At 57.9% G+C, this 25,802-nt stretch overlaps 2 protein-coding genes across 7 annotated transcripts in view; both read right to left on the reverse strand.

The window, feature by feature from the left end:
• Positions 1-9,029, reverse strand: part of KCNN1 (potassium calcium-activated channel subfamily N member 1) — a 31,814-nt gene extending 22,785 nt beyond the window's left edge. For 2 of the 3 annotated variants that reach the window (XR_007476323.1, XM_049707527.1), the window contains exon 1: positions 1,128-3,656. Coding sequence is in view for 1 of the 3 variants with exons in the window: in XM_049707527.1 (XP_049563484.1) it covers positions 1,128-1,295 (168 nt within the window). In the remaining 2 variants the exon portion in view is untranslated. Of the gene's footprint in view, positions 1-1,127; positions 3,657-7,046; positions 7,167-8,906 lie in introns of those variants that run through there. The other variant, XM_049707528.1, reaches the window with a different exon arrangement.
• Positions 9,030-15,790: 6,761 nt separating this feature from the next.
• Positions 15,791-25,254, reverse strand: CCDC124 (coiled-coil domain containing 124). Of its 4 annotated transcripts, none has more exons than XM_004277559.3 (5): positions 25,174-25,254; positions 21,031-21,200; positions 17,019-17,208; positions 16,357-16,471; positions 15,791-16,240 (listed from the first exon to the last, which is right to left on the reverse strand). In XM_004277559.3, exons 2-5 carry the CDS (start codon positions 21,187-21,189, stop codon positions 16,033-16,035), a joined length of 672 nt encoding a protein of 223 aa, XP_004277607.1. In that variant the 5' UTR covers positions 21,190-21,200; positions 25,174-25,254; the 3' UTR covers positions 15,791-16,032. The 4 variants fall into 4 exon arrangements, with proteins under 4 accessions (XP_004277607.1, XP_033257356.1, XP_033257354.1 ...); XM_033401465.2 differs by lacking the exon at positions 25,174-25,254 and adding an exon at positions 24,901-25,085; XM_033401463.2 differs by lacking the exon at positions 25,174-25,254 and adding an exon at positions 22,235-22,415.
• Positions 25,255-25,802: the final 548 nt, after the last annotated feature.

Raw genomic sequence — 25,802 nt, forward strand, 5'->3', positions numbered from 1 at the left:
TTTACAAATGACGGGTTGATTGCAGAGGGACCTTTGGGTGTCCCAGCCAGGACGAAGTCACTGCCACTTCCTCATTTACCTCTTTAGTAAAGGGGCGTCTCGGTGCCACCCCAGCAGGGTCAGTGGCCACAATGGAGTGAGATCTCATGTGGAAAATGCTTAGCACTCAGCCATGGGTACACCTGTTGTGGTGACACTACCGAACACTGTGATCTGTCCTTCAGAGCTGGACCAGGAGAACGTGACCCCTGCCCATCAGTCTCCAAGGCAGAGCCTCCCTGGGGCAAATGCCCACCCCATTGCTCCCAGGAATCATGGCCAGAGCAGCACATGGTAGAACCTTCCAGGATATGTGGGTGAATTGTGGGTTGCGTGTCCCTGCGGAGGGTGGGGTAGGACCCTCGGACACACCTCCACCAGCACTCTTGGGGCCACAGCTCTGCAGGGTGGACAGGATCTGTTCGTCCTTCCAACCCCATGGGCTGCCCGACAGTGGGTGCAGCAAGTCGTTGGCTGACTGCCCCATCCCTTAGGCATTCCCCCCATCACCACCCGTCAGGAACCTGCCAGCAGCCAACAGGGTGCAATTAGCCTGCCCTAGCCTGCTGTCCCCAGTGCCCTCCACTCTGATGCATCTCCGTTAGCATCTCTGGCTCACCCCCAGCCTTCAGCACTCACATATGTGGCCCCACCCTCCAGGACAGCCCAAGCAGTGCACTGTGCTGGGTACCCAACCTCTGTCCAGGGAGAGCTGGGGCACCCGGCTTTCCGACCCCTGCCGTGCTGCCCCTAATGGCTGGATACAGGGGCCAGTGGTGAGGGTCTCCTTCCTCCCATTACCATGTCAGTCCTGGGTCACTGCCTCCACCCCGAGAGCTCCCCCACCGTATCTATGGAGTTTAGAGACTCACTGCTCTGCCCCCGCCGAAGTGAACCCAGTACCCTCCCCCTCCAGGATGGGGGTCCGTGAATCTTTACTCACTCGGGCAGTGCACATACACACATTCCCCCCGTCGCCGTATCCCCTGGGCTGCGGACCCCACGGAAACCCTCCTAGCCCCTGCCCCAAACCGCATCTCACTCCGGGACATGCCGCCCTGGGTGCCCCTGCCCATCCCACTCAGTACCTGCGGGACTCGTCTTGGGCAGGCGGACGAGGCTGGAGGGGAGAGGGTCCCGCGCGGCCGCGGACCCCCAGGCAGGGGCCGGGGACGGGGTCGCGGGCGGGGCGGCCAGCAGCGGGCGGGCGCGAGGCCCCGGGGCGGTGGGGCCGGGGGCGGTGGCAGCGTGCGCATCCCCCGCCGCCCTGCCCACGGGCCCGGCCGGGGGTCGAGCGCCCGCCCGGGCAGGGAGAGGAGGGGGCGGTGCGACGCCGGCGGCGCAGCCGATTGGCCGATCCCGGGTTGGCACCGCCCCCGGCGACCCCGCAAGCCCCGCCTCTATTTAAAGATCCCTCATTTCCCCGCTTCCCCCTTCGCTCCCCAGCGAGCTGCTGCTCCTCAAACTCACCCTTGCCCCGCGCCGTGGAGAGGACCTTAGCGAAGCGAAAACTCCCGACCTCGAAAGCCTTTGAGAACTAACCACTCCTTTATCAAAATCAGGTCCCCAAACTCCAGCCACCTCTCAACATTTGCGCGCCTGGGGGCTGATCACACCACGCACTTGCTGAGGGGACAACTTTGCAAAGTGACTGGACATCTCCCTCCTGAAATGACCTCATCAAAGTCCTCTCCGTGTGGGGGAGTCTTGGGGTGGGAAGCAGGATGTTGGCAAGTAGAAGATGCCTCGGAGTTGGGTATGGGGGCTTCCAGGGGTGGAGGGGGGTGCCTGCTGGGGCAAAGGTAATCTTCTTTGGAAGGAGAGAGCCCACTCAGACTTAGCCCCCTCCCCCAGTCCTAACTCCCCAAACCAATGCCAGGATGGCAGAACAGCAGGAGACTATTTTGGGGGTCCCGCAAATAGTGTCCCTTTCCCCTGGCACTGAGGATGGCCTTGGGCAACATTCATTCAATGTTAATGGCAGCTCAGAGGAGCCGTGGGGACTGGAAGGTGGGGAGCCCTTACCTCCTCCTTTTCCAGGCAGCCTCACTACCTCAGCCTCACCCTGTCCCCACCCTGTCACCTGGGTGACTGAGTCTGGCTCTGTCCTCCCCAGCCCAGGGGCTCCTGGGGGCAGCAGCTTCCCCCCATCTCTCTCCCAGCCCCCCATCTGTTTTATTCCTGGCCCTGAGCTTTGGACCAGGTCAGGAACATCTGATTGCTCATCACTGCCTGAGGGCAGCTGATCTGTTTTGTTTCTTCTGCGGTACCCAGAAAATAGCTGAGCTGAATGAATAAATGAGCGGACAGCTGCTTGGGCAGGGGGTAGTGTCCTGGGGCAGTGATGGTGGTGAGGCTGAGCACAGCCAGGTGATGGCCAGGGGTCAGCAGATGGGACTCCTGTTCCCTCCTCTCGAGAGCCTGTTCTTTAGCCCAGGCTGTCGGGGACACCCTGAAGAAGGCCTAGCCATGGTGACAGTGCACAGGTCTGTAATAGGTGGGAAGTAGAGGCCTGGGGACCACCCTGCTGTATCCACAGGGGATTCAGGAGTGGGGTTGTGGGAACCCGAAAGGGATGCATTCTCAACCCTGCTCCAGCCTGCATCCCACTCACCCACTCACCAGCCCCCCATCCCAGGCCTCCTCAGACTCCCCTCAGCTCATTCCAGGCCTTTGCACTTGCTGTTCCCTTGCCTGAGCCACTGGGGGCTCTTTCTAAAGCACAGCAGTGATGGAGCCACCCACATCTCTCTCAGGGTCTGGCACACATCCCTGTGCCGCATGCAATGCCCTGTCCCCTGACAGCCTGAGCCTGCCCCCGTATGGGTTCCTGCCCCACGAGAAGCATGCTCACCGTGCCTACGGGTGTCCCTGCAGCATCTGATGCTTTCTGAATTCAAGTCCAACAGGTAAACATCCAGAAATTCACAAAAGCATCGGCCACAGCCCCCAGAGGCTTCTCCAGCCCTCCCACCCTGCCCAGGCCCTGTAGGCTCTGCATCCACCTTCTCTCCCTGGAAACATCCCTATTTCCCTTTTGGGCTCACCTGCCCTGAGGAATCAGGGACCTTCTTCAAGGAGCTGACAGTCAATCTGGTGACCGTCTCCTCCTGCCCAAGTTGGCCATGCTATCTGCTTGAATCTCAGCCCTCTGAGACAAGGCTGGCATTGGTGGACAAAGGTAGGGGGTGGATGAAAGTGAAGCTCTGGGTGGGATATACCCGAGTCTCCATTCCAGACAGCCTCTCAACAGCCCACAGTCGGCTGGAAGGGACCTGAGGAACATGCAAATGAACTTCAGCTGGGAGGCCCTCAGGACTCAGCCCCAGAAAATGACCTACAGACTGGTGAGGGGGTGGAGGCTAAACACAGAGCCCCTCCTCCAGGGGCCCAAGGGCTGGGCCACAAGTTCAGGGCAGTTGCCATGGGTCTGGGTGCAGGAGACCTGGGAGAACCTCCCAGGAACTGAAGGACCCAGAGGCAGTGGCCTGAGAAGGGGCAGACTGGCCACCTGCCCCCTCACCCCCAAGCTGCGCATTCACAGAAATCTCAGACCCATCCTGGGTCTAACCAATGACTGCCTGGAAGGAGGCAGGACACCCCTGAGTCCCCTGTGAGTGGGGAAGGTATTCACTCACTCTCATTCATTCATTCATCCACCCATTCATTCACATACCCACTGAGCTCCTTCTCTAAGTCTGGCGCTGGGGATGCAGAGTCTGAGACAGATACAAACCTGCTCCTCTTTGAGCTGATCTTCTAGAGAAAGGGAACAAACCTCTCCACGTAAAGGACTACTAAGGCTTCCACACAAAAGCATTGGAAAAGGATCCCATGAAGTTGAGAAAAATAGGAATGGGGATGGGGAGCCTTTAACTACAATGGTCAGGGAAGGCCTCTCGGAAAAGAGAACATTTGAAAGGGGCCAAGGGGCCACCCCGGAAGAGCTGGAAAAGGGTACACCTGGCAGAGGGCACTGCAAGGGCAAAGGTACTGAGGTGAGACAGAGGAGGGTGTGCTGGAGGAAGAGAAGGGAGACCAGTGGGGCTGGAGAGAAGGAGTAAACAGGGTGGGGCGAGTCCCAGAGGCGGGCAGGGGTCCCACTCACAGGGCTGTGTGTGGGAGGGCTCTGAGCAGAGCGGAACTCCTGGAGGGTTAAGCCCCCTAGTGTCCTGTGAACTATGAGGGCAGGAAGGTCGGGGGCGGGGCGGGGGCAGCTGGGGCAGGCATCACAGAGGGCTTGTTCCTGGGTTCTCCAGTACAGGGACCTGGAGAAGCTTCATTTATTCTATCGGCATTTATTGAGCACCTCCTGTAGGCAGGGTTTGCACCCCAAGCGGGGGACACTTGTGGACAAAGTCACACAAAATCCCCCAAACTCACGGTTTCGGGCCAGTGGGCAAGATAAGACCTTGAATCAATAAATATATACAACTGGCCCCTGCAGATGGTTCACAGCGGAAATGAGGCCAGGGAGGGGTGGAAAGGGACTGTGCCTGGCATCCCCTGGTCCTCGCCACGGGCAGCCCAGTGAGGAGCCCTCAGTTCCTACCCTGAAGGAGGAGGTGGGAGCCTGGGGGTGACATGCAGGCAGGGAATCGGCTTTGTCATTAGCACGGAGTTCCCGCAAGCAGCCGAGGTCTGGGAGACCCTGCCACATCCACCAGGGGACCTGCCCTGGGGCTGTCTTGTTCATTCAGCTGGCAGCGGCGTCGCTGCTCCAGACACTTAACTTCTCCTCCCTCCCTCCTCACTCTCGATCTGGAAGGCTCCAGACTGACTCTTCCCCCCCAGAGTCCCCCACATCCAATGGGACCCCAGGCCTGTCCACCTAAATTCGCTCCAGGCCACCCCTCTGTCCCCATCCCTACAGCCCCTGCCTTGGCATAAGCCCTGGAGCAAAGGCTCGATCGTCAAGCACAGCGCCCTGCTGCATGGCTGTTCTGGTTTGAACAGTATCTCTCCCAGATTCCAGTTCATCCAGGACCGCAGAATGTGACCTTATTTCGCCACGTTATTGGTCTTTGAAAGATGTAGTTAAATTAAGGTGAGGTCATACTGGATTAGGGTGGGTGCTAATCCGATGACTGGTGTTCTTACAAGAAGACCACATGAGAAGACACAGACACACACACAGGGCAGAAGACCACATGAAGACAGAGGCAGAGACTGGAGTGATGCAGCCACAATCCAAGGAACATCTGGTGCCACCAGAGGCTGGAAGAGGCTTCTCCCAGAGCCTTCAGAGGGAGTGTGGCCCCACCAACACCTGGATTTCAGACTGCTGGCCTCCGAAATGTGAGAGAATGTATTCCTGCTGTCTTAAGCCACCCAGGTTGTAGTCATTTATTACAGCAGCCCCTGGAAACTCATACAGTGGTTGTGGACAACAGACTGTCCCTCTCTGAGCCTCAGTTTCCTCAGCAGGGCAACGAGGACCCGCCAAGGGCAGGGGGAGGGGCCAGGGAGCTAATCCCCATTAAACGTGCCAGGCATACTGTGATGGCTGACTGGATGCTCCCAGTTGCTACTGGCCTGATCATGACCTGGACCATTTCAAAAGCTCCTTCCTGACCGCTCGGGCTCCAGTCCAGTCTCTGCTAGGCCCCCACAGGGATCTTTCCTTGCTAAAATATGATCATGTTGCTGCTAATTCCTAGTGCTCAGTGGCTCCCCGTGGCCTGCACGGCATCTGTATGGATAGATCCGTGGCATGGCTCCAATTGGCCACTGGCAAACTCCTATTCACCCTTCAAGACCCAGCTCAAACAGCAAGAACACCTCCTCCAGGATGCCTTCCTAGATTTCCCCAGGCACAGTGAATCCCTCCTTCCCTCCCCATGGTCCCTCAGCATGAGGCAGAAACCTGGCCACAAACAGTTCATCCTCCATGGCCAGCTCAGTCCCAGAATCTGCCCACTCTTCTCTATCCCTGAGACCCCACCCTGGTCCTGGCCCAGCTGACTACTCAGATGCCCTTTTGGCCTCCCCTCTGGCCTTCTGTCACTTCCACTCCTGCCCCCAATAGTCCCTGTTCTCCACGGAAGCCACAGGGGCTTTTGAGAATCATAAATCAGACTATGTCTCTCCCCTGCTCACACACCCTCCATGGCTCCCCAGTGTTTTGCATTCCACTCCTTCACCTCAGCCCCTTCCTGCAGACACCCCTGCCCTCACTTTCCTCCTTGCTCATTCTGTTCCAGCCACACCAGCCTCCTCACTGTTCCTCAGACATGCCAAGCTTCTTTCCACCTCAGGACCTTTGCACATGCTGTTCACTCTGCCTGGTATGCCAGCTCTTGCCTGCCTGGCTACTCCTCCTCTTTCAGGTCTTAGCTCATGGTCAGCTCCCTGGAGAGGTCCCTCTGCCCAGCTACAGGAGCCTCCCCTATGCCCCAGTCATTCTCTAATACATCTCCATGTTTTATTTTCCTCCCAGCACATATCACAAGGGCATATTTGGCCCTGCCTCAGTCCTTGCTGTGTTCCCAGTGCCCAGTCCCGGGCCCGGCATACCATAACTGCTTAGTCTTTGTTGCTTGACTAAATGATCCCACACATCTGGGACTGGCACTTCTGTCCTCTTCACATAGGCAGCTCACTGCCGACGCCAGAATGTCCATCAACATTTGCAGGAGAAAGAAGCAGCAAAGGAGCTGCTCCCCAAGGGTTGTCCCCAGGGAGTGAGGCCACGGGATCTGGGGGGTGGGGACCGTGGGGGTTAGGGTCCCTCCAACCCAGTTCAACTCCCTCCTTCTGGCTGTGTGACTCTGGGTGGATCACCGAGCCTCTCTGAGCAGGTTCCCCACCACCAGTGATCAAAGAAAGTGGACAGTGATTCTCCAGGGGGCTCTAGAATGCATAGTCATAATAATAATAATTATTATTAAATTATTAGTATTGTTTCAAAGGTTGGCACTTTTTTCTTACATCACCAGTTTTTCTATCCAACTCCTGGTCCCCTGCCCCCGACCCCCAAATGTGACCTGAGTTTGCGATTCACTCACCCTCCCTCGGGTGCAGGGGTCTTCCTGATGAGGCACCACCAAACGGCCTGTCCCCTTCAGTCCCGCTGGGCTACCACTTGGCTGGCAGGGGGTTGTGGCCGCTTTTCTTTCCCCCTTGACCTGTAAGGACCAGACATGGGTTGTGGGGTGGAGCAGGGCCCCAGGAGGGCAGGGGACGGACAGCTCCCAGACGGCCATGGTCTTTAGAACAGATCTACACTCTGACAAGCTGGGTTACCTTGTAAGTTTTAGGGAAACTCAGGGTCAGTGGCGTTGTCTGTCCAGTGGAGCCCTGTTTCCTCCCGCATGCCCCTTGGTGAACCCCGGCTGATACATTCCCCCCAGGCCCCCTCCCTGGAGGCCCCCCTCCTTCCCCTGACACTGAATCTGCCTTTCCTCATGCAGCTCCCTGTCTTCTTCCTCTCCCCCCCTCGCCCCCACCAATTCCTTCACCACAGGGAGAGCTGGGTGGGTGAGGCTAAGATGGGCTGGTGTGAGGATAAAGGAGTCAGGAACCTCTGGCTTGCCTGGCTCTATTCTTGGCCGCCCCTAAGTCCTCCCCTTTCTGCAGCTGCCCTGGGAACTGTAGCTCCCTCACAGTATTCGCTGTCTATACAGGGCTGTCTCCAGAATCCCCATATGACCACAGTGCCCGTCTTGCCCTGGAGGAGAGGGCAGAAGGGGACACAGGGCAGCCCCATGGTGCAGAGGGGTGGGGGAGACCCCAGAATGGGACTGAAGGGAAAACTCAGCTGGCTGTGAACATCACAGCTGTCCTTTCTTTTGCCAGCGTCTGGGGTGGGAGCCAATGGCCGCCTGCATGGCTCAGGGGCTGCCTGTTCTAGCCAGGGGGACTTTGGAGTTGACTCTGGCCCTGGTAGGGCAGGGGGAGGGTAGAAGGTCAACCAGCAGATGGGTGAATCAGACTGGACATTATTCTACGGGCTCACGATGCTCGGCCTGCCCATCTGGAATCCCCCCCACGTCCCAGGGATTTCCTTCAAGGTCTTGGGCTGGCTTGGGGAGAGGGGCTAGGGGGCACGAGGGACCTCGGAGCCAAAAGGAGGGAGCCAGGTGGTGGTGGTGGGGCTTCCCCATTCACTCCTGTCTGGGCCTCTAGCAGGGCGGAGAGACTTGGGGAGAGTGAGAGAAACCCTCCTCCAGTTCCAGGGTCCCCAGACAGGGCCCTCACACCTGTGGTTAAATGCAGGGAGCGGAGGACCCTAGAGCTGACACCATCCGCTGGGTTCTGAGGTTAGTGAGCCACAAACCCGGCTCTGCTCCTGCCCAGCTGCATGACCTTGGCTAAGTGCTAACCCTCCCTGGGCCTCTCTCCCTGTCAATGGGGGTGGGGGTAGGAGAAGAAGCTTAGGGAAGAGAGAAGAGCGTGAGCTCCAAAGGGCAGGCGCTCAAACGCACAGTAGGCTGGCAGGAGGGGGTTCCCTTCCACTCTGCAGCAAGGCCGGCCGGGGGAATCCCTGCCACACACTGGGAGAGAAAGGCCTGGGGGGGAGGGGGAGGTAATGGGGAGGGGCAGTGGGACCAGTCCTCCCCCCACCACACACACACACACGGAGGGCGGCGCGGGAGGGTGCCCATGTCTCCACCCTCTCCTCCGTGGGAGGATGTCTCCGCATCCCAAATTCCGGGAGCCAGAGCCCCCTTCTCCAGGGGTTGGGGGCCCTGGAGCTGACTCGGGGCTTGGTGTTGGGGGAGAATGGAAGGGGTTTCCTTCCCTCCCGCAGCTCCCCCTTTGAATTCCCCGACTCGGGCAAACCCAGACCTATACTCCCACCGAGGAGAAGGGGAGCGCCGCTGAGACCTCCACCCTGTAAACCCACCCCCCTACTGCCTACTCACCGGCCGGAGTCGGCCGCAGCAGCTGGAGCCCCCGCGCCTGGCCCGAGCGCGAAGACAAGTGCACCGCCGGGCAAGGGCGTGTGAGCCGGGAGGGTGTGCGCGCGCCGCCGCAGAGCTGACCCCCTCCCCGCCGTTCTGGGCCCCGCCCTGCCGCCCGGGGAGGGGGCGCCGACCGCGCAGAGGGAGAGGCAGCCGGAGGCTGCCACCGCGCGACCCCCTCCCCCGCCACGCTGCTCTAGAAGTGGGGGGCGGGAATCCCCGTTCTGGTCTCGCGCAAGCCCCCTCCTCGCAGGGGCGTGCCAGCAAATCTCCTAGGATGCTCAAAGAGCCGGGAGGACCCTCTGCCGCCGCTACCCCGCGGCGCTCATTTCATAGATGGGGAAACTGAGACCCAGACTGGGGGAGCCTCTGGCCAAGGCCCAGAGACCCAGCAGCACAGAATACGGCTGCCCCCTCACTCTGGGGGCCTCTCCCGGGGTCCGGGGAAGGAGCAGAGGCCAGGGAGACAGAAGAAGGCAATTAACCTCCCCCCACACACATACCCTGAGTGGGCCTGGAGTTACAGGGGGAACCCGGGGGTTTCGAGCAGCTGGTGATATTGCCCGGACTGGAAGGTCCCAGTGAGGGAGGAGGGACCCGGGGTGGTCAGAAAACAAACCACAGAAAACTTCTCCGTGTTATTGTTGCATAGTGATATCCTGATATTCGCCCTCTTCCCGCACGATTCCGGGACCCCACCGAACATGAACCGCAGAGGCCTGGATGGCAGGGTTTGTGAAGGTCACTCTGCCAAATTAGAACAATGCGGCTCCCGAGGTCTGGGTCACTAGGGGATGGGACACTGAGTCTAGGGCTCAGCCCTCCAGTGACCTTGGCTCTGCCCAGGCCCCTCTCCGAGTCTATTTCTCGGAGTCTCTGGATTGGACAGCGCCCACCTCTGGGGTCCCTACAGCTCTCGGGAGTCTGTAGGGCTGCCGGCTACGTCTTCCTGGTCTCCTCCAGCTCTCCCCCTTACCTCGAGGAAGCGCGGCGCCCTCTCAGACCACTGTCTTCTCCCTCTTCGCCTTCTGCCCCCGTTGCTCCGCCCGCCCCGTCTCTGAAACAGCCCCCACCCCCTTCTGCCTTGGCCTGGGGTGAGGGGGCTTTCCTCTTGGGAGCCAGAAGGCTTCTACAAGCCTCCATCCTTTTTTTTGTTGTTGTTGTTTTCCCCTCTTTTCTTCCATTCATTCTAAAAATAGCCCTCCCCCTTCCCCACCCCTAGCATCTCGTGAAAGGTAATGCTCTCCCGGGCGGGGTCCTGAGGCGGGGATTCCGCGGTGCGGGCTGGGCTGGGGGAGGCGGACCGCGGGGCGGATGCGGGGGCGACTGGGAACGCTTTCTCCCCCCTCCCATTATGTGTGTAAGCCGCGCTCAGAGGGAGCCGCCAGCGTGACCGTGACCATGTGTGGAGGGAAAGAGAACAAAGCGGCAGGGGCCCTCTGGGGTCTGCATTGTGGAGGCAGAGAGGGGGAGGGCTGCGGGAACAGCGGGGACTCGACAGAGGAGGGGCCTCACCCAACACCTCCCTGGGGGTGGCTTCCAGCCCTTGGTGGGATGCTGAGGCCCGTGTGAGGGAGAGTCGCGAGCCAGTGGTGGCAGGGCACGCATCATTTGGGGTGTCCCCCGCCCTTGAACACCCACAATTGCCCCGTGGGTCCCCCAGAACGTCCCCTCCCAGTCCCGCAGCTCATGTGTCCCCAGTGTCTCCCCACAGTCCCTTCTCTGTGATGCAGCCACAGAATTCCATCCTCACCCATGTGACTGACTGGTCATGTCCTGCCCCACATTACAGGCAATCTCCTGCTTGAACCAAGAGGAGGATCCTGACTCAGCCCGCTCCTGAAAAGGCCACGTGGTCCGGCCCCCACGTGGGGGCCCTTTACCCCAGCCTTTCAGCTGTCACCCTGTCCAGCCTCGGGGGCGTTTGCATCTGCTGTTCCTTCTTCCAGGATCACCCTTTCCTGGCTCTCCTCACCTCTTATTGTCTTTCAGAAGCCCGGTCCAATGTCACCTCCTGCCTAGAGTCATTCTTATCTGGCAACATCATCCTAGGTTACTGTCCTCATTCCTGGTGGGAGCGGGTCTGTTCACTTATTCACCTTCTGTTTCCCCCAGGGGAATGGGGGCCCCCGGTGCAACTTGGGCCTGGCTGATGAGAGGAGGGGGCCAACTCTGATCCAGCACCACCCCAGGAGCTACCCAGCTTCAAATAAAGGGATGGCATCACCCTCTGTCCAGTGAGCTGCCCCAGAAAGCACCCCTAGGACATGGCACAAAAGATGCAGGGCCTGATTCTGCAGGGGCACCGCCTAGGACATTGAAACTAAAAGCACAATCAGGGGCTCAAATGTTCCCCATCTGAGGACTGCTTAGCCCATTACCAGAATAACATGCCCCTGGGAAAAATGATCCATGGGGCCGAGTTTCTGGCCTGTTAAGCAGAAGCCAGGCGGGAGGTGCGGTGGGAAATAAATATGAAGAGCAAAGATGAGAAGTGGGGAGAGGGGGAGGCAGTGAGGGGCAGCCCAGCTCCAGGGGCTCTCAGGGGCTGACCTTTCCCCGTTATTAGCTTTCCCATAATGTTTTATGGTCTTATACTTTTTGAAACCAAAGGGGAGGATAAAAGGAAAATTGCTTTGCTGCTGGAGGGTACAAAAGCTCGGAGAGGGTGTGTGGCCCTAAGGGATGGAAAATGCAGCTGTCTGTGTTGAAAAATCAAGTACTCCCCCAGTACTTGCCTCTATAAAATTACCCTCCAATGTTTTTCCGAGTATCTACTATATGCTTATGTGCCCAGAGATTGAGGGGGAGTCTGGAGTAGGAGCTTCTTGGGTCACAGGCTGAGAGTAAGGAGCCCAGGAAGTTCAGGGAGAAGGCGGTGATGGCAGCTGGCATGGGCGGGGACATTATGTCACCTCAGCAGGGCCAGGCCCCAAGGCAGAGGGTTTGGAGGGGCTATGGGGGGCGGGGGGGGGGAGAGAGAGAGAGAGAGAGAGAGAGCACTAGTGCCCGCAGGAGGACCTGAAGGTGCTGTGGGAGACGTGCCTTTGAGCATTTCACTGCCTGGCCAGGACTCCACCTCAAGGTGGTGTTCGAAGCCAGGAGGATGGGAGATGGCATGGGAGGGCACCAGTATGCAGGGCTGTGGGGCACCAGGGAGGTGAGAGACAAAGGCATCATCTGAGAGGTCCCAGTGGCTTTCAAAAAGGCTCAAGGGACAGGCTGTGGGGGGGGGGGCGGGGGAGGGCAGTGAGGAGAGGGAAGTGGTCCGACCAAGATTAGGGCTGCCAGTAAAAACAGTGCACGGAATGAGACATACTTAAAAATTATTCATTGCTTAACTGAAAGTCAAGTTTAACTGGTGTGTCCTGTACCTTTTTTTTTTTCTAAATCTGGAAATCTTAGACTTGGATTTCCTGGCTCAGCAAACCTGGGGTTTGCTTTGTCCTGAAGGTGTCCGTCCTCTCCCCCAGTCACCTCTACACCCCACCGTGTTCCCTTCAATAAGCTTCTCTTTGTTTCCCTCATACTGTCCGTGTCCTTTAACTGCTCCCCAACTTCCTCCTCCGTTCCTTCCTTTTCCTCTATTGTCCCCCTCCCTCTACTCTCTCCCTCATCACCCCCTCCTCCGATCTCCTCCGGTACCCCTCTCCCCACCACCCCCACCCTTTCCCGTTTCCCCCTACCTTCTTGGGCACCCACTCCGCCTCCTCTTTCCACCACAATCCTCCCCTATCCCACAGCCCCTCCCTCCACGCTCACCCCCTTCCCTAGCGCCCACCTTCTCCAGTCCTCCCCACACACCGCCCCCACCATCGATCCCTCAGGCGCACGAAGGGAAACCCCAGCCGCAGGCGCGGAGCCCCACGCAGGCGCAGAGCCGCCCGGCTTCCCCAAGGCTGCCGCCGCCCCCGCACTGCGGCGGGCGCGCCCGGTTGCCAAGGCGACGGCGAGGGCCGGAGCGGGAACCTGGGGAAGACCCCGCGCTCGCTCCCTCCCCAACCCAAGCCTCAGCGAAACCCACTCCAGTTTGATCCAGTTTCCCCGCCCCGCCCCCAGTGCGCACTGCGGCAGGTGAGGATTCCCTGGCCCACAGGGCGGGGGTCGGGCGAGGGTCCACGCATGCGTGCCGGGCGCGGCTTTCCCGCCTCGACTCGCGCACGACGGGAAAGCCCTGGCGCCTTTGAGACAACCCCCGCGCAGGCGCAGTGAGTGTCCGGCGTCCCCGTGGCGCCGCCTGGTCGTCAAGGCAACGCGCGCGAGGAGGGCTGGGAGCGCACGGAACTCCCGTCTCACGCCCCCTCCCGCGCACTGCGGCGAAGCCGGGGATTCCCTGCTGCCTGCACGCATGCGCGAGCCTGGGATTCCGCGGGGATGAGGCCAGAAAGCGACAGAAGAGGATTTTCTTTGAAACAGAACAGTCGTTATTACCGTCGTCTTTATGTGTGAGGAATGAAGGCGGCCCTCTCAGCAGCTGTCCTAAGTTTTACCTTCATTCTCTGGCCTACCAGCCGTCCCCCTACAAGTCCCCAGCAGAGCTTGCCACGCGCAGCTCCGGTGCTCTTCCTACTCTCTGCTCACACACCTGCCATGGCTCCCCGTCGCCCTGGGGCGAAGTCCCATTCATCGCCCCATTCTTCAGCGTGGTGTCCAAGGCCGTGCACGCTCCGCTGGCTTCTTCCCTCCAGTTAATCACCATTGGTCCCCGATCTTCCCTAATCGCCGGCCACAAATACCCCAACGTGGCCATGCAGGAGGTTCCTTTGCCAAGCTCTTCTTCATCTGCCCTTCCTAGGTACCATCTCGTTGATTCTCGAGATGGCCTAGGATTAGATACTATTTCAGTCCTGTTTTATATAGGCAGAAACAGGCTCAGACCCATTAAGGCCCTGGCCTAAGGCCCCCAGAGGTAAGAGGGGGAGCTCAAATGGCTCCACTTGTGGGGAGCCATCTGGGCTCCTCCACCCGTTATTCGGCTGACACCTCAAGCCCCAATTCCGGGCCCCACCTCCACACCGCTGGCTCACCAACAGCCTGGGTGCTTCCTGGCTATGTGACACAGGCAGATGACTTAGTTTTCCCATCTAGAAATAAGATCAATATAACACAGGGCTGTCCCCGGGGCTCCATTAAATGACATTACCATGTGCTAGGCCAGGGCCCAGCATCCAGTGGATGCTTCTCACAGCATCTCACAGTGGATACTTCTCACAGTCCTCTCTGGGGAGGATTCAGCTCGTTGGCACCCCCTGTAGGGCTCCTTCTGTCTGTCTCACTTCCCTCAACCTCCAAGGGGTCTTCCTGGGGTCCATCCTAGATCCCTCACATGCCCCCTAGTCCTTGTCTCAGAGTTGGTTCCTGGGGAAATCCCCAAACTAAGCCAGCGCTCAATATATGTTGGTTCGGGCTTCCCTGGTGGCGCAGTGGTTGAGAGTCCGCCTGCTGATGCAGGGGACGTGGGTTCGTGCCCCGGTGTAGGAAGATCCCACATGCCGCGGAGCGGCTGGGCCTGTGAGCCATGGCCGCGAAGCCTGCGTGTCCGGAGCCTGTGCTCCACAGCGGTAGAGGCCACGACAGTGAGGGGCCCACGTACCGCAAAAAAAAAAAAAAAAAAATATATATATATATATATATATATATATGTTGGTTAGTTTTTATGTCAGCTACCATTGTTTCAGGTACCTGCCATACTGCACTTCAGCTGTACCCAATTATTAATGGCACACCCCCCCGCCCGCCCTTGAACAGGAGTTGTGACCTCCAGGCCTTTGCATGTGTGGTTCCTTCAGCCTTTTCTGTCCCTTGTCTGTGTGGAAAACTCCCATCCTTCAAGGCCCTCCCTCCATGAAGACTTTTACCTCCCTACTTCTGGGCAGAGCCTGGCTCCCTTAGGCTCAGCCGTGATCCCACAGAGTTGGGGACATCTGTGAGGATCTGCATCCGAGACTTGACACCTGGGAGAATAGAGTTCTTGGCATAGGCCTGAGAGGGAACAAGTCTGCTGTGTTGGAGAAGTTGGGAACAAGGAGATAGTGGGGACAGAGCTGGGGGGCTGGTGGAGAGTGAGGGGGATAGGGGCCAGAGGTGCAGGGGCAGGCTTGTGAGTGCAGGGAGGGTGTCACTTGGATGGGAGCCCATAGCAGTGACCTGGTAAATGCGTGGACCCCGCCCCAGACACTTGGGCCCATCTCCCAGCTACCCTTCCTCCCTACTGACTCCCTGAGGCCAACTAAGCTGTAGGAAGCCAGAACTAAGTTGAGCTCTCACCCAGCCCTTCCCAGATATTCGGCCTCCGATGGGATACTCCTTTCTACCCGGATCCACCTGCCCACTCCAGCCTCCAGGCCCTTGCCTGCCCAGTGCCCTGCCTCTGCGACGGAAACTGACTCATCTTCCACTAAGGCCTGCTCTAAAGAAATCCTCCATCAGGAAGCCTGCCCTGTTATTCCAAATGCCTCCCGTGTTGGAATAACAGCAGAACAGCCTGCATCTCCTGACCCCAAGCACAGTATGTGACCTGGCTGCTGACTCTGAACCAGAATCTCAGGGTGCCAACAACTCGCCTCCAGCTCTCCTCTGGTTCTGCCTCTGAAGTGCTGTGTGACCTGGAGCCAGTGCCTTAACCTCTCTGTGCTACCCCTAGCAAGGCTTCCAGGGGATGATGGTACAGATCTCTCACTGAATAACTGGCGCAGCCGGGAGCCGAGCACAGCTCTCAGCTAGCCTGCTAGGACAGGAGCGCGGTTGGGGGCCCCTGTCTTCTCTGGCTGTGGCCTGTGCATTCCACCTCATTCCAGCCCTTCTTTCCCACCACCCACCCAGTCACGTAGACTTCAAGTGCACACTCTGCCTCACCGACTGCCTTTATTGGGCACTCAGCCCCAGGGCATTGGCGCTTGCGGGAAGGGCGAGGGGTGTCACTGGAGCAGGGACCCTCGGGCGGGAGGTGTGGCCAGTGATGCCTCCTGGCCCCCAGGACACGCGCTGTGGCCCCCAGACATCTCTGTAACCCTCGGAGCTGACCCAGCGGAAGGGCGTGTGGGGTCGTGACCCTGGCCGCCACGGGGCGTCTCCCGCAGTTCCAGGCTCACTTGGGGGTGTTGAAGGGCACGGCGCGCTGATTCATGGGGTTGTCCGGCGAACGCAGCCACTCCTTCTTGAGCATCTGCTTCAGCTGTGACAGCCGCATGTTGGGGTTTTCTTGCTTGAGCCGCGGCAGCTGCGCCTCCTCGAAGGCAGTGAATGCCGCCCGCATTCTGCGCTCAGGGTGTCTGTCTGCCGCCTCCTCCGCCACGCTGGTAAAGGCGCAGGCGTCAAGGGGGGCTGGGGCGTGGCCCGCCCCGCCCCCAGAGTCTCAAGCTCCCCTCTGGGCCCCAAGCCCCACCCCAAAGACCTAGGCCCTGCCCCGTACCTGAGCACTGCGATGGCATCCTCGATGGTGCGCGCCTCCACGCTGCCCTCCTCCAGCAAGCGGCGGTTCACATTCTCCTCCAACGGCACTTCCAAGTGGCTCTTGGCTTTCTCGGCTGGGGGCGGTAGCGACCGGGGGACAGAGACATACCAGAAACAGAGAGAAATAAGCAGAGACGCAGAGTTCCATGGAGATGAGAGACACCATAGGGGAAGAAGTAGGGGAGAAAGGGAGGGAGGCAGGCAGGCAGAGAAGGATGCGGGAGAATGGAAACGCAACTTGAGCTCCCCGCCCAGTCCTACCTTCGCGATGGGCCAGTCTTGCCCGCCCAGTCCCCAAACTAACTTCCCGGCAGCCCACCACTCAGGAGGCACCTCATACGTGGCTGCTGTCTCCTCACCTCGGGGCACCACATCAGCTGTGGGGACCCCGGGGAGCACAGGCCAGGGTCAGGTGCAGAGTAATTACACACCTGTGTGCCTATGGCGTCCGTGCTCAGAGCCAGGCCTGCCGAGACACCGCCCACCCACCCTTCACCTTGCAGAGCCCAGGCAGCTTCTCTGGAGGTGGGGAGTGGGGTCTGGACTCAGTCCAGGGGGTAGGCCCACTGCCTACTGTTTATCAGGTAAAAGGGCAGCTCCAGAGTGGGCCGAGGCCCTCACCTGGGTCCGGGGCTTCCTTGTGCTGATAGTCTCGGCGGAGCGTCTCCTCAATCTGGGCGCGGGTGACCTTGCTGGAGGTGGCCACTCGCGGGGCCTTGATGCCCTTAAGCCTTGAGTCCTCCTCCTCCAGCAGCCGCTGTGCCTCCTTCTTGCGCTCCAGCTGCTCCAGGCGCCGCTTCTCCTTCTCCTCCTGGGGGATTGGGAGTCAGGAGTGGACCCCGTCCCACTGGCATGGGGTCCAGTTTCCATCTCAACCAGTGTGGATGGAGGCCTTGCTGTGTGCTAGACCCCATGATGGGCGTAGGGGACACGGATGGGAGCACGATGAGCCTACCTGGGGGCTCCCATCCTATATGACTAGGGAACAACAGGGAACCTTGGCCAAGGCAGTGGGTGGGTGGCTCCTGAAGAAAAAGTGACACCTGGGCTGGAGGAGGAGCCAGCCAGGAAAAGAGCTGGGGAAGAGGAGAGTCCTTAGTGGTGGGAATGGTGGGTGCAAAGGTCCTGAGGCAGGAACCACCTAGCATGACAGAGGAACAGCACAGAGGCTGGTGTGGCTGGAGGGAGGAGGGGAAGTTTGGAGGACAAAGACGTGGGGAGGGCAGAGGTGGTACCATGGGGAGCCTCAAGGGCATGGGGAGGGGTTTGTACTGGATTCCAAAGGTGACAGGAGCCACTGGGGTCTGGACCCATTTGCCAGCTGGGACAGCGCTTCTGGCTTTATAGCCAGGAGACCTTGGGAGGCACCATCGAAGTGTTCCCAGCTGAGCGTCACAGGGGCTGGGACTGATCCCACCTTGGCTCCCCAGGGAGGCCTGGATGCCAGCTGGTCAAGGGGACATGTGGCCTGTAGGACTTGTCCTTGGTCACTGCCCCTCCACTACTACAGGGACAGAGCGAGGTTCTGGTTCCTTTGTAGTGCAGTGTGGCTGTGTGGCCGTAGGCTTGGAATATTCTGCCGCCTCCCGCCCAGCACTCCCAAAGGGCCCTGCACTGCAGGCACTCCCACCTGCCCACTCACTGCCTGCAACTCTGCCATCTGTCCGCCAGGCCTCAGGGACAGTCCCTACAGCTGCAGTGTCCCCCGTGACAGGGCTAACTGCCCCAGAAAAAGAGGTTCCTGAGGACACGTACTGGGCCTCTGACCTCCAACCTGCCTGCCTGATAGGAAAAAAGCCGGGGGGGGTTGGGGGGACAGGGAGGGTGGTGGTTAAAGATCAAGGCTGTTTGGGCACAGCTGCGAGGATCCCATGTCTGTGGTCAGACACCTGGGGTAGGGCCATCGTGCTCTGAGTCTCAGTTTCCCCATCGGTCAGAGGTAATGTCCTCCTGAGGCTCCCCGACCACTGCATGGTGCGTGTACAGCCCACATTCACCCTGTCCACAGCACGGCCTTGCCTCAGGGCCTTTGCACTAGCTGTTCTGCCCTGCTGGAGCACCACTGCCAGCTTCCTTTCCTGATTAACTCTGGCTCATCCTGAGCTCCTGGCTCTCTGTCCTTCTGCTCTACCACATGGCTCTTTCCTGTGTTCCACAAAGCCCTGTTTTCTAGTCTTCCGGTTATCTGGTTAGTCCCTGAGGCAGGAGGCAGGCCCTGGCCCAGCACACAGTAGGTGCTTAAGTAGTGTGCTGGATGAATGAGTGAATGAATTCCAGAAGGCTCCAATCTCAGGAAGGACATGCAGAATGGGGCCATTAGTCTCTAGGGACATGGGACTGAGGCGGGAACATGAGCGGTTATACTTTGATGTTCGGCAGACTTTTTTGAAAAAGACGCTCGCAGTTTTTTATAAAGGCCAGTTAGCAATTGGCAGCATCTGGTGATGGGTGAAGGATGAGGCTGCGGCAGAATATTCTGCAGCCATCAAGAATGAGCCTCATAAGTAACTGAGATGGAACCCAGAGAGTCAGGTGCTCATTGCCGAGTTGCTTAATATGGAACAAATGGAAACGAAATGCCAACCTCTGGGCGGGGCGATGAATTACGGCCCAGCCCAAGGCTGACGGCTGGCGGCTGGCAGAAATCTGGCTGTGTGACCCCATTTAACGGAGGGCATGGCCTTTAGGGTATGGCATTGGGTGAGAAGAGCCTTTGGTGTCACATGGGCGGGAGATGCTCGTTTTCTTTTAGTGTTTTGGAACAAACGTGGATTTGTTTCTTTTTCATAAAAACAGTATCTTTTTAAAGCAGCTGTCACGTAAGGAAAGAAAGAGGGACCGGGTGTGCTGTGTAGACTGTGGGCCCCCCTCACCCATCAGCAGGAAGAGGGATAAACAAAACCCAGAAAACCACCCCATGGGGAAGGAGAACCATCAATGGCTCCAGGTAAGACACTCGGTGTGTGTGGGGGGGGGGGCCCTGGTGGTCTAGTGGTTAGGATTTGGCGCTTTCACTGCTGTGGCCCAGGTTCAATCCCTGCAGCACGGCCGAAAAAAAAAAAAGGAAAACACTCAGGCGGGGGGACTGCCTGGGAGGGGCATGGGGGCTGGGAATGTTCTAGAGAGCAGGGGTTGGCAAACTCTGGCCCTCCACCTGTTTTGGTAAAGTTTTAGCCTATTTGCATACGGCGGCTTTGTGCTACAGTGACAGGGTCGAGTAGCTTTGAGAGCCTGTCTGGCCCCTATTGCCTGTCTGACCTCTGCCCTGTGCGTTCTTCCAGGTGTGTGCTACACAGGGGAGTGGACAGGCAAATGCTCCCTGGGCCACACCCCTGGGGCATGGACGCTTGCAAGGCTATTAGTCAAACCTCATCACAAACCAGAAGGCAGATCCCTGGCTTCAGCTAGCGCCAGCCTGGCTCCAGCCCGGCTCCAGCCCCTCCTCACAGCCCTGTGACCTGGACTTCCTGTCTTGTCTGTGCCTCAGTTTCCTCATTTAGAGGATGGGGATGACACCGAGGCCCAAGATGCAGGCCTGGAGAGGGCTCCTGGGGCCCTGGGCTGGGCTGCTGCCACTCCCGGACCGTGGAAAGGTCTCTGGCTTTTCTGTCTAGATAATGGATCCTTGGCAGACATTAGTTTTCCTTTGGGGTTTTCAACTTTCCTATATTGTCAAAATGTTGACAGTCAAAAAGGAAATTTAAAGACCTCCATGGACCCAGTGCAACACTGAGGGCGCTGAGGGGAGGGAACCAGTGATATTCAATTCCGACTAAAAACAAGGCAGGATCCAGCCCTGCACAGAAAGACAATGGGAAAAACTGACAAAAGTGCCCAGGCGCCCCCTGAACTGGGCATGCAGGGATGGTGTGTCACCACTGCTATTCCAGAACCTTTAACAGTCCCAGCTGGAGCCTATCACCAGCCCAGGGGACTAGAAGAGGCTAAGAATGGTTTCTGGTGCCACCTACTGGGCCAAGAGGGTCAGCATCAGCCCTGAACCACTCCAGACACCAATTAAGCACCCGCTCACTGTGTGTGTGGCACTGCGGGCCCCCGCAGGAGACGGCCAACCATCCTGGCCCTCTTTTGTGTTCTTATAAACACCTGGAAATGCCTCCAGGCCCCAGGTCAGCAGGTCTGAAACAGGATCTATCAGCATGTGTCAGCCTCAGCACTGCTGACGTCAGGCCGGCTCACTCTGCTGTGGGGCCATCCTGTGCACTGCCAGGTGTTGAGCAGTATCCTGGGCCTCTGCCCACCAGATGCCAGTAGCACCCTCCGGCTGCCAGTTGTGACAACCAAAAATGTCTCCAGATGTTGCCAAGTGTCCCCTGGGTGCGGAATCGCTCCAGAGTGAGGTTGTGCCAGTCTAGACCAGCCCTGGTATCACACGAAGGAGAGAGACAAGCTCGTGGAGGGCTTGCCATTTCCTAAACGTGCCAAGTCCTGGCCACCCCAGGGCTTTTGCACGAGACTTTGCCTCTGTTTCTGTCTCCCTTCTTGCCCTTGCTCCATGTCCAATGACTCCTCACCCTTCAGGCCAAAGACCCAGGGGCCTCTCACCGCCTTCTACTGTGTTGACCGCCCACCTTGCCCATGGGTGGGGCGTGGGAGCCCAGGGCCCACCCACCTTGCGCTGCTCCTTCCTCATGACGTGTTTGTCCTCATCCTTCCAGTAGGCATCCTCCAACTCCTTCTGCTTCTTGGCATCAGCTGCTGCCTTGGCCTCAGCCCTCCGTGCCCGGGCCGCTGCCGATTTAGTGTTCTCGCCCTGGAACTTCTTGGGCATCCCTCAGAACGCTGTGAGTGGAGGGCAGGGACCAGTGACTCTGGGGCATCCACCCTTGGCAGCCCCAGACTCACACCTGTGCAGCTACGACCCCCTTGGGGCCTCAGTAGCTCTGTCTATAAAACAAGGGCTTTGGATTTATTAATCTCTCTTTAAAAAAAAAAATCTACTGAGGTGAATTTTACATAATACAAAATGAACCATCTTAAAGTGCACAGTTCAGTGGTATTTAGCACATTTACAATGTTGTGCAACCGTCCCCTCTATCTAGCTCCAGAACATTTCCATCACCCCCAGAGGAGACCCGTCCCCATGAGCAGTCACTCCCCCACCTCCCTCCCCCAGCAACCACTCATCTAATTTCTGTCTCTGTTGATTTCCCTATTCTGGACTTCTTTCACTCAGCATCATGTTTTCGAGGTTCATCCATGTTTGAACATCTGTCAGTGCTTCATTCCTTTTTATGTCTGAATAATATTCCATTGTACAGATGGGCCACATTTTGTTTATCCATCTGTCCATGATGGACACGTGGGTTGTTTCTACTTTTCAGCTCTTACAAGTCATGTTGCTCTAGATCCCTGCGGGCCAGTCTGTGTGTGGACCCTCCCACTCTGCCGGCTATGAGGCCTCAGTGTCCCGGCCCCACAGCCCTGAGGCCGAATCCCCCTCGCCCTGGGTAAGCAGCTGCCATGAACTGTTCCCAGTGATCCAGCCCAGGCTCACACAGCCAGGAGATTTTAGAACAATCGTAAAGCTGTTGTCCAGCTGGTCTGTGTGAGTCCCATACTGGGTGCTGGGGAAATGATGACACCAAATGGGAGGTGCCACCCTCCCCACACCCAGTCCCCTACTAAGCATTTTATATGGCCCAACTACATTGAATGCTCTCAAAGCCTTAAACACAGGGACTGTCCTTATTCCCTTTCGAAGGTGGGGAAGTCAAGGTATCTGGCTAAGTTGCACAGGGCTGAGCCTGGAGTCTCACCTCTAAAGCCTGCCTTTCAGGTGAGGAAGGGAAGACAAGAAATTAAGATCACCCCACCTCCAGAGTGCTGACTGAGGACACAAGCACTGTGTGGTCAGGGCAAGCCTTCAGCTCTCCAGGCCTCAGTTTTCCTCATCTGGGAAATGGGCTGATGTCCATCACTCCTGGTTGTCCTCTCCCCACTGAGAATCTCCAGCTCAGTCCCTTGCTGAACCTTGGAGAAGTAGGCCCAGCATCGAGAATGATGGGGAAGGAATGTGGGGGCCATCCTGACTCAGGACCACCAGGCAACCCCCCACCACCAACCTCCTAGCTGTGTGGCTTATGGGGGAGGGGGCTCCCATCATCTGAGAAGTAGGGTTGATTCCAGTCCCTCCCTGCACAGGATGCAAGAGCTGCCATGGCAGGGCTGGATACGCCAGCCTGATCCTGTACTTCTCCCAGCTGCTCCTGGGCCCCCTGAATCAAGCATTCATTACTGAGCATCTACAATGTACCCAACAGAAAACCTCACCTGGATTCCCCAGAAGAGCACTAAGAAGTGGGTGGGGGTCACAGTCTAAGTGTCAGGTGAGGAAACTCCCCACATGCCACCTCTCCCTCCATCTCCCCCTCACTCTCTCAGCAGCAGCCACACCAACCTCCTTGCCTTTTTTCAAGCCTACAATGCATGTTCCCACCTCAGGGCCTTTGCACTTGCCCTGCCCACCACTTTTGCTCCTCTTTTTACCCAGTTAATTCCTATTTAAACTTCAGGGCTCAGCTCAGGTGTTGCCACCTCCAGGAAGCCTTCCCTGACACACCCCCTGACTCTCAGACCATAAACTTCTCTCTGAGGTACTTGTTTAGGTTGCTATCTATGTTCATTTACAGGATTATTTGACAAATGTCCATCTTCCCCACCAGGCTGGGAGCTCTATGAGGGCAGGGCTGGGACTGCTTCAGTCAGTGCCCTGCAGAGTAGGGGCTCAAAAAATGTTTTGCGCAAATGAATGAACAAGCATCTATTTCCAGGGTTCCCTCAGTATTTACTTCACACTCTGTGTTGTGTCCAAACTCAGCTTCTCACTTCTCTTCCCACTCACTTCCCTCTCCAGCCTCTGAGCCTTTGCTCTTGCTATGCCTTCACCCGACACACCCTCCTCTGTCCCTTCTTCCTGTGAAAACCTGCCCACTCACAGAGACTCAGCCCCAGCATCTCCTCCTCCTCGTGTTGCTTAAGACCCCCAATTCCATCCCAAAGCCTGACAGGGCTTTTCTGACCCCCTCTTCAGGCCAGGACTGAATATTTATGTCCCTCCAAAATTTATATGTCGAAGCCCTAACCCTCAATATGACTGTATTTAGAGACAGGGCTGGGACTTCCCTGGTGGCGCAGTGGTTAAGAATCCGCCTGCCAATGCGGGGACACGGGTTCGATCCCTGGTCCGGGAAGATCCCTCTTAGATGCTGCAGAGCAACTAAGCCTGTGCACCACAGCTACTGAGCCTGTGCTCTAGAGCCCGCGAGCCACAACTACTGAGCCCGCGCACCACAACTACTGAAGCCTGTGCGCCTAATGCCTGTGCTCCACAAGAGGCCACCACAATGAGAAGCCCGCACACCGCAACGAACAGTAGCCCCCGCTCGCCACAACTAGAGAAAGCTCACGCACAGCAACAAAGACCCAATGCAGCCAAAATATAAATTAACTAATTAAAAAAAATGGTACGTTATCCTTTAAAAAAAAAGAGAGAGAGAGACAGGGCCGGTGAGGAGGTGATAAAGGTTAAATGAGGTCTTAAGAGTGGAGCCCTAATCTAGTAGAGCTGCTGTCCCTATAAGAAGAGAAAAAGTCACCAGAGCTTGCTCTCTCCACCATGTGAGGACACAGTGAGAAGGTGCGCATCTGCAAGTCTGGAGGAAAGCCTGCATCTGGAACCAAACTGGCTGGCACCCTGATCTTAGACTTCCCAGCCTCCACAATTGTGAGCAAATAAATCTGTTGTTTAAGCCACCCAGTCAGTGGTATTTTGTTATGGCAGCCAGAGCTAATACAGACAGCTTTTCTCCTCTGTTTGATAAACACTCACACAACAGACACTTTGTCATTCAGTAAACACGCACTGTACACCTAGTATGTGTGGGATGCTGGGGAAAGAGGCAGTGCTGATGGGCTTCCTGACAGAATGGGACTCCCAGGCTTGTTGGGAGATAGATAATAAGAGTGGTAACTCCAGATCAGAGCTGTAATGGGGCCATATGGACGCTGAGGAAGTCGGGAGGGGGCTTCTGACCCAGCCTGGGGAGGGATGGGGAGGGGGTGTCAAAGGGCTTCCTGGAGGAGACATCAAAGGAAAGACTTAAGGGAGTGGGGAGATCCAAGCCCCCAGGGCTGTGGGGGAGGCAGGCTGGGAAGGGGATTTGTATTTCAGGGTATGGGAAGGTGCACAGGGCGTCAGAGCCCTCTGGGGTTGGTAAAGAGGTGAACTGGAGGATTGAGACAGAAGCATGGAGCTCAAACAGGGGGTCTAAGGAGTGGCTTTGGCTAAGCAGTGGGTACACTTAGGGGGGAATCAAGACCTTCGTGGTTGATTGGATGTGAAAGTAAGAAAGAGAATAAAAGATGAAACTCAACGCTGCCTCCTCCGAGAAGTCCTCCCGCTACCCCTTCTAGGCTCCCCCAGCCCGTCGTCCCTCTCCCCAGCCCTGATCCCATTGCAAGAGGCCAGGGACGTCCGTACCCAGCTCTGTCACCCCCAGGCCTGTAAGCTGCCCAGGAGCAGGACCGGAGATAGGTGGCCTCGAGCACGACGCTGTCCCTCTGGGTCTCAATCGTCCGCTCCGGGAAATGGGCATAGCCCCTGCGGGAGCCCTGGAGACGCTGGTCAAAAGCGCCTCCGTCTCCGAGCACCCCATCTCCAGCCCTCCCGGGGAGGTGGTCCCAGGCCCAGCAGCCCCGCTGGGCCCACCCGCACCCCGCCCCCCGGCTCCGCCCGCGCCGCTGCCGCTCCTACCTCCTTCCCCCGGCGCCGGCCCGGTCGCACCTCCGTGACGTCACCTCAGGGCTTGCGCGCTGGGCCCCAGGGGGCGCGTGCTGATTACGTCTCGGCTCCGTCGCCATCTTGGTAGAGGAGATGCTGGTTTGGTCTCCAAGCCAAGGGCGTTAGCCGTTTCTTTTTGTCTTCAAGAAGAGAATATTTTATAAACCCTCATCCCTTGCGCTCACTTCATATGTTAGCTAGTCAGGAGAGGAGAGCAGAAACTACAATCTGGACCATTGTCTCTACAAAGATGGCCGTTGCCCAGATGAAAAATGGAGTCCTCGGTTTCACATGTGGGTCTGGCGGCGTCAGTCAGGAGTTGCTTGGCCGCCAGGGCGCGCCAGAACCCGCGGTCCGCGAGTGGTGAGTAGACGCGCTTCGCCTGAGGAACACTCAGGCCCTTCGCCATCGCTTTGTGCTTTGAAGACGCTCTTCTAGTACACATTCTCTGCCTCCCTCATGCGAAGTTGAAGTGGGAGGGAGCAGGAGAAAGGGACAGAGAAGTTAAAACACTCCGCGCTGTCCAGGTGGGGAAACAGGCTCAGAGAGGAATTGAATTTGACCAAAGTGCAATCGAAGGACTCAGAATCCGTCCTCCTGGA

Source organism: Orcinus orca, chromosome 3 (assembly GCF_937001465.1).
Source record: "Orcinus orca chromosome 3, mOrcOrc1.1, whole genome shotgun sequence".
Classification (NCBI taxonomy): Eukaryota; Metazoa; Chordata; class Mammalia; order Artiodactyla; family Delphinidae; genus Orcinus; species Orcinus orca.

Excerpts from the sequence above, each read along its gene's own strand:
- CCDC124 (XM_004277559.3), bottom strand. The coding sequence starts at position 21,189 with ATGCCCAAGAAGTTCCAGGGCGAGAACACTAAATCGGCAGCGGCCCGG. Across the intron at positions 16,472-17,018 it reads CAAGGAAGCCCCGGACCCAG|CCGAGAAAGCCAAGAGCCAC; the intron begins GTGAGGGCCTCG and ends TACCGCCCCCAG. Across the intron at positions 16,241-16,356 it reads GATGCCATCGCAGTGCTCAG|CGTGGCGGAGGAGGCGGCAG; the intron begins GTACGGGGCAGG and ends CGCCTTTACCAG.